Source organism: Macrobrachium nipponense, chromosome 20 (assembly GCF_015104395.2).
Source record: "Macrobrachium nipponense isolate FS-2020 chromosome 20, ASM1510439v2, whole genome shotgun sequence".
In the NCBI taxonomy this organism is placed as follows: domain Eukaryota; kingdom Metazoa; phylum Arthropoda; class Malacostraca; order Decapoda; family Palaemonidae; genus Macrobrachium; species Macrobrachium nipponense.
In genome coordinates, this window is record NC_061089.1 from 55,400,127 (window position 1) to 55,411,630 (window position 11,504).

At 45.6% G+C, this 11,504-nt stretch overlaps 1 protein-coding gene across 1 annotated transcript in view; it reads right to left on the reverse strand.

Moving 5' to 3' along the window:
* LOC135226017 (golgin subfamily B member 1-like) overlaps positions 1 to 6,450 on the reverse strand; it is a gene marked incomplete at its 5' end in the record, with an annotated part of 31,251 nt that extends 24,801 nt beyond the window's left edge. Inside the window, 3 exon segments of the mRNA XM_064265497.1 lie at positions 2,524 to 2,714; positions 3,346 to 3,483; positions 6,292 to 6,450. Of these exon segments, the coding sequence (XP_064121567.1) occupies positions 2,524 to 2,714; positions 3,346 to 3,483; positions 6,292 to 6,450 (488 nt within the window).
* Between the last annotated feature and the right edge of the window lie 5,054 nt (positions 6,451 to 11,504).

Genomic DNA, 11,504 nt, shown 5'->3' on the forward strand with positions numbered 1-11,504 from the left:
GGAGGAAGAACCTCGCCAGACCCCTCGTGGTCTCCTCCAACCACTTGAGCATACGATTGGTTTGGTCCTAAGACCGAACCAGGCTCGTAGGCTCTCGTGGCCGGACTGTAAGAAGCACTCTCCTCATGGTCACTCCTGTTTGCCTCGCTCCTCCCGGTGTAGCCCAAGGAGGTTGAAGGGACAGGTGAGGAAGACCTGACACTCCTACCCTGCCTACCAGCAGAGCTGGTAAGCTGGGAGGACTGCAGGCGATCGCCAACCCACAGTGGCGATTGAGCTGCAGGTCTGGACCAGCGGTCTCCCTGCGGAGAAATGCTGGACCGAGGATGGTAGCGTCGGTCTCGTGCGTCAGGGGAGCTGCTACTAGCTGTGTGAGCCGTCCAGTACCGGTGGGAGCAACGGTCGGGTGACTGGTAGCGTCCGCTAACTCAGTGAGAGCGAGCACCGTCCTCATGAAGTACCACGGTCCCAGAAGCAGCCAAGGCTGTTCATGGTGACCGGGGGACCTCTTTCCAGCCTCAACACGTGAACGGTCTGGTGGGACCGTAACGTCAACCCTGGGAACCGGACGATCGCTGCGAGAGTGATCGCCGGTCTGGCGAGAGTCACCTGAGCGACTCTTACCATCTTTCCACTCTGTGCCTGGGTCCTGATGGTGAGCGTACTCAGCCGTCTGGATCCTGGCTGCATGATCACCGGTAGGTGACCGTACACTCAGTGACGCTCGCTCGCGAGCAGCTGAGACGGTTTCCGGTCCGGAGGTGGAACCTCTGGAACCGGGAGCGGAGGTACCAGCAGTGGCTGGTACCTCCAGTCCCGTCTTCTCCTTCCCTGAGGAAGGAGAGATGGGCCTCATTCCCAGAGGAACGGGAGGACCAGCAGAAGATCCACCTGTCCCGCCAGAGCAAGACAGACCCTTAGAAGTCTCTGTGCGAGACTTCTTACGGGGGGCCTTGGAAGTTGAAGGGGAAGAGGCGGCAGAAGATGACGACGAAGATGAAAACGGAGAAGACAACGACAAAGATGAAGACGAAGAAGACGACGACGACGACACCTTCCTCTTCTCCTTGGACTACTTCTTTGCCAACTTCCTCAGGACAGCAGACAGGTCTCCCATCCAGGTTGGAGCTGGGGCGGTTGCGTTGGCAACGGGGCCCAACTCCACCTGGCCGGAAGGACCTGCAGGAGCGGCACCACTTCCACAGGCGGAAACAGGGACAGCAGGTACGGCAACGGCAACAGGAGGGCGATCTAAGGGCGAACTCTTCAGGCACTCGAAGTAGGGGGAGGAGCAAGGACAGCAAAACCAGGTGGAGGTGGTACCAACTCCCTCCGGGGCACATACAGCAACGGAGCTTGTACGGCAGCCGAGTGGGTGACCGTGGTCACATGCTGGGTATACACCAGATGAGGCGGAGCTGCATAACCCGGGGTCGACACAGTTGTAGTCGTCCTCGTCTCTACCCCATGAGTGACCAGGGCTGCAGCAAGATGATGGATGAGCCCCCTGAATACTTGGAGTGCCCGGAAGACTCAGCTAGCGCCACACCTGCTGAAGATCCCTACCCGCAAGGCAGACACACCTGAGGAAGCAACAGTCAGGTTAAGGGAGGTGGTTCCAAAGGGAAAAGAGCCATACATGGGAGCTGACGAGGAGGGAGAAAAGATGATGATGTATCCGTCAACCAAAGGTGTCAAGGGAGAGCTTTCAGATGACACCTTGGCGGCCTTACATGGCTTCTTCCTCTTCTTGTACAGCTCCCACTGCTCCTCCGACCAAGAGACACAAACAACACAAGTTAAATCCTGTGAGCATTCACGCCCTCGGCACCTTGTACAGAGAGGATGAGGGTCCATGACATCACTGGACCTGAAAGCCCCACACTTTCAGCCTCCCACTCCAGGGCCCACTCTCCAGTTGGATGGGGGGCGCGAGGGCTTCTCAGATACGTGGGACTGCATGATTAATCCAGTCGATGCAATATAACTACCAAATACAAAACAAATAAGAGTGCGTAATTACAAACACACAAGTATTCTAAGAAAACAGGTTGAAAGGCAAGTAAGCTTGAAAACAATCTCATAACAGAGGCGGGCAGAGAGGCGAACACACGTCTTCACCCGACGGCGGTTGAAAGCAAAGTGGTATGTTTACCTCCAGTCGGGCAGGACTCCCAACCATTGGACAAACAATTACTGCCGAACTACCTTGTTAGTAAATCTTATGACCAGTCCAGCTGGCGATGAATAGTAATTCCTTATGTAAAGGACCGAGGGTTTGTATAACGTGTCGGAATAAACTGAAATCAACCACCTTGCTAGGCTATTGCAAATGCTTTACCCATTCCCAGTGGCAGTGTGAATACAACACCTGAAGCCCAAAGTTCTTTAGTAAGCTTACAAGAAAATTAACATACTTCACTTCCTTACTTTTCCACAATTTTAATTAAAAAGTCATGCAATGGTTTCCATTACAGGAGAAAATTAATGTTGTAAAATGTTTTTTTGCTATGCATAACTAACCTGTTTTCAGTGATGATGGAGTCAAGATCAACAATCCTTTTTCCTTGTATATCATTTGTTGAGGTATTTGAAAGAAGAGTATTGAGAATGTAATTGAGGCGATGTATTTTATGGCTTGAAGCATCTAGTTCTCTTACCAATTCTTCCCTTTCTTCTACCAGGCCACGTACATCACCCTCAAGAGCTTGACACTATCAAAAGATCAAGATAAGAGGATTAGAAAATAACCCTCCTGACAATCCTGGAAGCTTTGCAGGGTGTACAAAATTATGGCACGACTTGCAATTGCCTATCACTGTTATGCAATCCAGTTTACACAAAATATTAAAGCTTGATAGCAACTTGCATTCAACTATTACTCATGGCAGGTATGTATGCAACAGAATGGCATTTGCTACTAGAACCAATATCAATAAGTAAAGTGGTATGTACTGGTAATCATAGGTGCACATTTCCAATGATGCTATCAAATATAACAGACGTATGGATTAACTTAAAATGCAATCTTTTGCCTACATTTCATATTCCATTCCATTTTTACAGGAAACGTCCAGTTTATCAAGTAGTACTATATTAATTAGTGCAATACAACAAATTCACTTTACACTAAATTTCTTGGGAGATATAACTTTATACATTACGTTTTTTACTATGCGTGCATCAACGGTTACAAATATGAAACTTTTTATACTTTTTTATACTTCTTTAACATTAATTGCTTTATAATGACTGTTTTCTCCTAAGTCACCACTCCTATATGCTATATGACACAGTTTTCTGCTTTCCTGCAGTAACAAACTTATAACTTGTACAAATCACAACCTTTGAGCTTAGAGATTCCATCTGAGATATGAATTGCTCCCGCTCCTGATGAGCAAGCTGGCTATTTGCAGTGACAGCAAGGCTTCGTCGTCTTCCTTCAGCTGTTCCTCGTAAGCGTTGCATCTCTTCTCGCAAAACCTATAAAAACATTACAGTACCATACCACATAATAACACTAAGATATGGTCATCCAAGATGAACACTCTTGCAAGACTGCATGGAAGTATATAACTGTCATTAAACTGACTCCATGTAATGCATATACTGTCATTAAACTGACTCCATGTAATGCATATACGTACTATCTACAAAAATTTCTCAGTTTGAAATGTTATTGTCATGATACAATAAAGTTTTATGCATACTTACCTGGCAGATATATACTTAGCTATAGACTCCGTCGTCCCCGATAGAAATTCGAATTTCGCGGCACACTCTACAGGTAGGTCAGGTGATCTACCACCCCGCCGCTGGTGGCGGGAATAGGAATCATTCCCGTTTTCTAAGACAGATTTTCTCTTCCACCTGTCTCCTGAGGGGAGGTCGGGTGGGCCATACACCGTATATATCTGCCAGGTAAGTATGCATAAAACTTTATTGTATCATGACAATAACATTTTTATGCATTCAACTTACCTGTCAGATATATACTTAGCTGATTGGCACCTTTGGCGGAGGGTAAGAGACAGCTAATCTACTGAAATAGACAGGAAACAACATATGTTGTAGGTAATAAAATTAAAAACCTTGATTCCTACCTGTGTTAGCGAAAGACTTCATGGCTACTGCCTAGGAGCCCGTATCGCTTCAAGAGCCTCAGCGAGGTAGTGACCTCATGCTAAGAGTTCTTGATGGTCTGTTACTGGGGTCTTACCCACTTACGCTTCAGAACCTTAGGATCTTTGTCAATGGGGTCCTATCCACTTACATGACAAAACACCTTGCCTATTGGCATGATCATAGAGCACGACACTAATCCCGATCACCTGATCCTCATTGGGGTTAGTACTACGATTGAAAGGAGTCATCCCCGAACATCCTTTCAAGCAACCCACAACTCAACAACAATATTAAAACTAATTATTAAAAATATTAAAAACAAATTTAAGGATCAGCGTCTGCTCCATTTCCCAGCATAGTATCCGCTGATACATAAGGTCCAAGAGCGAAACATTTATCGTATGTTATTTTAACATCCTTTAAATAGTGGGATGCAAATACTGAATTGCACCTCCAATAAGTTGCTGCTAAAATGTTTCTCATGGACATATTCTTCGTAAAAGAAAGGGAAGTTGCCACAGCCCGGACTTCGTGAGCTTTCACTCTCAGCAGCTTTAAAGAGTTCTCTTGGCAATTCTTATGAGCTTCGGTAATTACATTTCTGACAAAGAATGCCAGTGCGTTCTTTGACATCGGTCTCTTGGGGTTTCTTACCAAACACCAAAGACCTTGTCGACATCCCTGAAGCTGTGTCTTCTTTTCTAAATAAAATTTTAAGGTCCTGACTGGGCAAAGGGACCGATCCAACTCTCTTCCTACCAGAGAAGAGAGTCCCTTGACTTCGAAACTTCTAGGCCAAGGGTTTAGAAGGTTCTCATTCTTCGCTAGGAAAAGATCCTGGAAAGAAATGACAGCCGAGTCTTTTCTAAATCCCACCCGAGAGTCCAAAGCATGCAATTCACTGATCCTCTTAGCAGTTGCTAGAGCCAACAGGAATATGCATTTGCTAGTAAGATCTCTGAATGAGATTTTATCTATAGGTTCGAACCTGTCCGACATCAAGAACTTTAGGACAACGTCCAGGTTCCAACTCGGGGGAATCGACGATCTCAATTTCTTAGTCTCGAAAGACCTGATGAGATCATGAAGATCCTTATTCGTCACAGAATCTGCCGAGGGGACGCCTGATCGGTGGGGATTCTCCGTAACCTCCGTAAGGCTTTCGACATTCCTTCTCCTCTGGGCCTGTGAGCTTGGAAGAGGTCTAGGCCTGGGAGCGAGACAGAGCCGATCAGACGCACCCTCCACTGCACTAGGGACACTTAATTCACTATCACTGTGCTTACCTTTCAACGTCAGCATTTGACGTTCCATCCTTTGTAGCGCAGCTTTAAGATCTGCAATTTCCGTTGCCGGATTTGCAGTCTTAGTACTAGAGGAAGAAGATAGAGGTTTAGGGTTAGGTGTTAATTTAATAGGCTCGTTAGAGCGAGACCTACTTACGCTTCTGGAGGAAGCCTTCCTAGCCCTATCCATATCTAATTTCCTTAAATATGAATTTAAATTCTTCCATTCTTCCTCATTCATATTTACACATTCATCACAGGTGTTAGAAATTGAACATTCATTCCTTCTACACCCCTTACAAACTGTGTGAGGGTCTACCGAAGCTTTCGGTAGCCTCACCATGCATCCCTCATTTACACACTGTCTTCTAACCGTAAAGCTAGAATCCGACATCATGAGAAATATCCAAAACCAAGTCCAAAAAACAGTCCACGAAAGAGTATGCCAAACCAAAGATCCAATACGTCACCAAAATAACCGGCTTAGAAGATCAATAGCGATGAAAAAATATCGAAAATCAAATCAGGAGTAACAACAACAAGGTTTGCTGCCTTTTACGAGCCGATAGAGAAAATCTGTCTTAGAAAACGGGAATGATTCCTATTCCCGCCACCAGCGGCGGGGCGGTAGATCACCTGACCTACCTGTAGAGTGTGCCGCGAAATTCGAATTTCTATCGGGGACGACGGAGTCTATAGCTAAGTATATATCTGACAGGTAAGTTGAATGCATAAAATTGAGATATTGTCACAGGACAAGTGGTTGTCTCTCCCTCAGTCCCAAAAATGAGGGAAAATAATATACACTTCTATATAATCAAATATTAATCAAATAGCTGCACAATAGTGATATGAAGCCAACTTTGTTAACTAATTTTACCTTAATGTCTGCCTGTGCATCATGAAGCTTACATCGAAGTTCAGTGCAGTCAAGACGTAATGTCTTATTTTCTTCCTTAGAAATGGAGAGGAGTTGTGCAAGAGTTCCCTCAGAACCACTTAACATTGCTGAACGACAAGGATCTGAATAAGCTGGCTTCTGAAATAAAGGTAAAACTTACCTCAAGTTACAATGAAGACCAACAAATAACCTAAAATTGGACAATAATATTCATTCGAATACAACAATTTACAAATTTATGATTTTTAGAATGCAAATTAGGCTACTACATGCAGAAGAATGAGCTAAATAAGCCACAGTTATGTAAATATGTAGTACTATGTATAAAACATAAATCTAGATGGAAGATAAATCTAGATGGAAGATTTCTTATTTAGTCAATTCTAAATAAGAAATAAAATTAACATCACTTGAACCTCATCTTTTACATAAACACTTCCTATTGGAAGTTTTTCTTTTACTGACATGTCTGGAAGCTTCCTCTTTCCTGCCTTTTTCTTTGCTTAGTGATTCTACTAAGTGATAATTAAAAAATTCTTTTCACCCTGTAGTGGAGTAACGTTGTTAGTGCACCTCACTTTGTGCACTGTAGGCATTACTTGGTTTATGCAACATCCCTTCAGCCCCTAGCTGCAACCTCTTTCATTCCTTTTATTGACCTCCATTCAAATTCACTTCCATCTGACTTCCCCCCCCCCCCCCCATAAATGACAAATTTGGTCCAAAATTGCATTTTTCCTAACTATACAACCTGAGGTCCTTTATTTTACAATAGGAAGGTACTAGCGGCAGCTGGATAGGTCGTAAGCTTTCGAACAAGGGGTTCGGTAGTTAACTGCTTGTCCGACAGGCGCGCGCGCGCGACTGGGAGGTAAACAAATCACTTTTGCTTTTGGCCCAAGCAAAAACTGCAGAGTGAGGGGTGGCATGAGGTGGGGCTATGTGTAAAAGGACCTCCTCAGGTTTGTATAGTTTAGGAAAATGATATTGTTATGTTACAATAAAGTTTCATACATACTTACCTGGCAGATATATACATAGCTAAGACTCCGTCGTCCCCGACAGAAATTCAAAAAATTTCGCGCCACTCGCTACAGGTAGGTCAGGTGATCTACCTGCCTGCCCTGGGCGGCAGGACTAGGAACCATCCCCGTTTTCTATCATATTTTCTCTCTTCCACCTGTCTCCTGCGGGGAGGCTGGGTGGGCCTTTAATTGTATATATCTGCCAGTAGTATGTATGAAACTTTATTGTAACATAACAATATCATTTTCATACAAATCAACTTACCTGTCAGATATATACATAGCTGATTGGCACCCTTCGGTGGAGGGTAAGAGACAGCTACTATATGGAATAGACAGGTAAACCAACATATGTTGTAGGTATAAAAAAAAAAACCTTGGTTCCTACCTGATAGGTGGTAGACTTCGTGGGTGTTTGCCCAGTAGTCTGCATCACCTCAAGAAACTTAGCGAGATATGTGATCTATGGCCAAGAGTTCTTGTGGGTCTGCCGATGGGGTCTTACCCACTTACTCAGCAGAGCCTAAAAGGACTTTGTCAATGGGTGCTGATCCACTTATATGACAATACACCTTATGAAGGAGCACACAACCAATCCCGACCACCTGATCCTAACCATGTGTTTAGAACTAAGGATTGTTACGAGTTATCCCCGAACTCGTCACAACAACCGTAACTCAAAAACCACTACGCACACATATAAAATTTTCCAAAAAAAAAAAACATTTTACTCAACTAATTGGATATGACAAGGAATTCTCTTATGAACAATAGACGGCCGCCGTGCGAGCCTGAATCCTCCATTGTTCGAAGAGATTCTCGACCATATCCAAACAGAAGAACAGTATATACATTTTAAGGTTAAGGATGTCGGCTCCCGTACCCAGAATCGTATCTGCCGATACGATAGGACCTAGAGAAAAACACTTCTCATACGTCACACGCACGTCTTTCAAGTAATGAGATGCAAATACTGAGTTGCATCTCCAGTATGTCGTATCTATAATGTTTTTTTAAGCGACATATTCTTATAGAACGAGAGAGACGTCGCAACCGCTCTTACTTCATGAGCTTTTACTCTCAGGAGTTGTAATTGTTCGTCAGGACAGACCTTATGAGCGTCCGTAATGACGTTCCTTACAAAGAACGCCAGAGCATTCTTTGGACATCAGTCTTGTGGGGTCTTTGACCGCGCACCAAAGACCTTGTCTAGAGCCTCCCAACTGACGCTTTCTCTGAAGATAGAACTTCAGAGCTCTAACCGGGCATAGAGACCTCTGCTTCTCTGCCTACTAGACTCGACATTCCTTTGACTTCGAATGACCTAGGCCAGGGATTCGTGGGATTCTCGTTTTTTGCTAAAAAACAGGGTCTTAAACGAGCAAATAGCTGAGTCTCCCTTGAATCCTACTTTATCCTGCAGAGCTTGTAATTCACTAATTCTTTTTGCCGTAGCTAAAGATAAAGGAATAGATGCATTTTCTAGTTAGTAGTCCCTAAACGATGCCAGATGAGGAGGCTCGAATCTATCCGAAGACAGATATTTGAGGACTACGTCCAAGTTCCAGTTCGGAGGTACTGGTTCCTTAGACTTCGAGTCTCAAAAGATCTTATGAGATCGTGGAGATCTTTGTTATTAGCTAGATCTAATCCGCTGTTCCTGAATACAGCCGAGAGCATACTTCTGTATCCTTTATTGTGATACGGCTAGATGAGATTTTACTCTCAGGAATAGCAAGAAATCAGCAATTTCCGCTATACGAGGTAGAGAGGAGGACAACTCTTGGCTCTACACCACCTTCTAAAGACCTCCCACTTCGACTGGTAAACTTTCGTAGTGGAGGTTCTGCGAGCTCTCGCGATCGCGCTTGCCACTTCGCGAGAAAAGCCTCTCGCTCTGACAAGTCTTTCGATAGTCGAAAGGCAGTCAGAGCGGAGAGCGGGGAGGTTTGATGGTACTCTTGAAGTGTGGTTTTGTTTGAGAAGATCCGTCCTTCTTGGTAGGGATCTTGGAAAGTCTAACGATCCACTCTACCACCTCCGTGAACCATTCCTGGGCCGGCCAAAAGGGGGCTATTAACGTCATCCTCGTCTCCTTTTGACGCCACAAACTTTTTCATTACTAACCCCAGGATTTTGAATGGGGGAAAAGCATAAACGTCTACTCGAGACCAGTTTAGCAGGAAGGCGTCTACCATAATTGCTCTTGGATCTTCCACGACCGAGCAAAACACTGGGAGCCTTTTTTGAAATGAATGTACGAAGAGATCCACATGAGGAGTTCCCCACAGAGACCAGAGATCGAGACACACTTCCTCGTGTAGAGTCCATTCTGTATGAAGGACCTGGTTCCCTCCTGCTGAGCCTGTCCGCCCTCACATTCCTTACTCCCTGTACGAACCTTGTCAGCAGGGAGATTTTCCTGTGAGACGTCCAAAGTAATAGGTCTCTCGTGAGCTCGTAAAGGAACGAGGAGTGCGTCCCTCCCTGTTTCCGAATGTAGGCAAGTTGCAGTGGTGTTGTCCACGTTTACTTGCACTACCTTGTTTGTCACCAGAGGTTCTAGGCTCTTCAAGGCCAGATGTACGGCGAAGAGCTCTTTGCAGTTTTATGTGCCAGGACACCTGTGTTGGTTCCCAGGTGCCTGACACTTCCTCTGAGCCTAATGTCGCTCCCCAACCCCGTCTCCGACGCGTCGGAGAACAACACTAGGTCTGGGTTCTGTGTTCTTAGAGAGATCCCTTTGTTCTCTTTCCAGAGGTAGCAACCACCACTGTAGGTGTGCTTTATCTCCACTGGAATGGGAAAAAACGTCCGACAGTTGTCCTGTTTTCCAGCTCCAAGACTTCTTGAGGAAGAATTGAAGTGGACGGATATGAAGTCTTCCTAGAGGGAAGAATTGTTCCAGCGAGGAAAGCGTCCCCAGAAGCTCAACCATTCCTCGCTGACGTTTGTTGCTTCTCTAAGAAGAGAGAGATTATCCGCAAACCTTTTGCGGTTCTCTCTTGCGAAGGAAAAACTCGAAAACCCCGAGAATCCATCCGAATCCCCAGATAGACTAGGTCCTGTCTGGGGGTCAGCTGAGACTTCTCGAGGTTCACAAGCAATCCCAACGCCTTGGTCAAATCCAGAGTTAACTTTAGGTCCTCCAAGCACTGTCTCTCCGATCTGGCCCTGATGAGCCAGTCGTCTAGATACATAGAGACATTCACTCCTTTGAGATGAAGAAATCTCGCCACATTCCTCATCAGGCTTGTGAAGACCTGAGGAGCTGTGGACAGGCCGAAACACAAGGCTCTGAACTGAAAGATCCTTCCCCCCCGTCATGAAACGGAGGTACTTCTTCGATGAAGGGTGGATCGGGACGTGAAAGTAGGCGTCCCTGGAGATCTGAGACGACACCATCCAATCTCCTTGTCGCAATGACGCTAGACTGAAGCAGAAGTCTCCATGGAGAACTTCTCCTTCTGCACACAAATTTGTTCAGAGAGCTGACGTTCTAGTACTGGTCTCCTAGCCTCCCGAGGCTTTCGCCACTAGAAAAAGGCGATTGTAAAACCACCCCGGGGAGTTTTTGATCCAGTACTAGTTCTATTGCACTCTTGTCCCACATCTGTTCCACCATCGATCGAAGAGTATCCCTCAGCACAGGGTCCTTGTACTTGGCTGATAGTTCCCTTGGTATTGACGTTAGGGGAGGAGTATTCAGGAAAGGGATACGATATCCCTTCCTTATGATTTTCAATGAAGACGCGTCTGCGTCTATCAGTGTCCAGGCCTCCACGAATCCCAGGAGCCTGGCACCTACTGGTGCTTGGAGGAAAAATGTTTCATTTTCCCTTTTTAAAGGGACGAAAGGCGGACCTACCTCTCTTCTCCGGAGCCTTCCTTCTTGCGGGAGGTCTGGAGGTCGGACCACCTCGAAAGGGCTGCATAGAAGTGCTAGGTCCTTTCTTGTCAGATACTAAAGCAGGTTTCTTCTTCCTAGCCGACTGCGTCAGAAGATCCTGCGTCGCCTTCTCAGTTAAAGAGTGAGCCACGTCCTTCACTAACTGAGAAGGGACAAATAGTCGACAGAGGTGCATACAGTAGAGCTGCCCTCTGAGCATGCGAGACTGCCTTTGTTAAGAAGCGCCATACGACCGTCCTTTCTTCAAAAGACCTGCT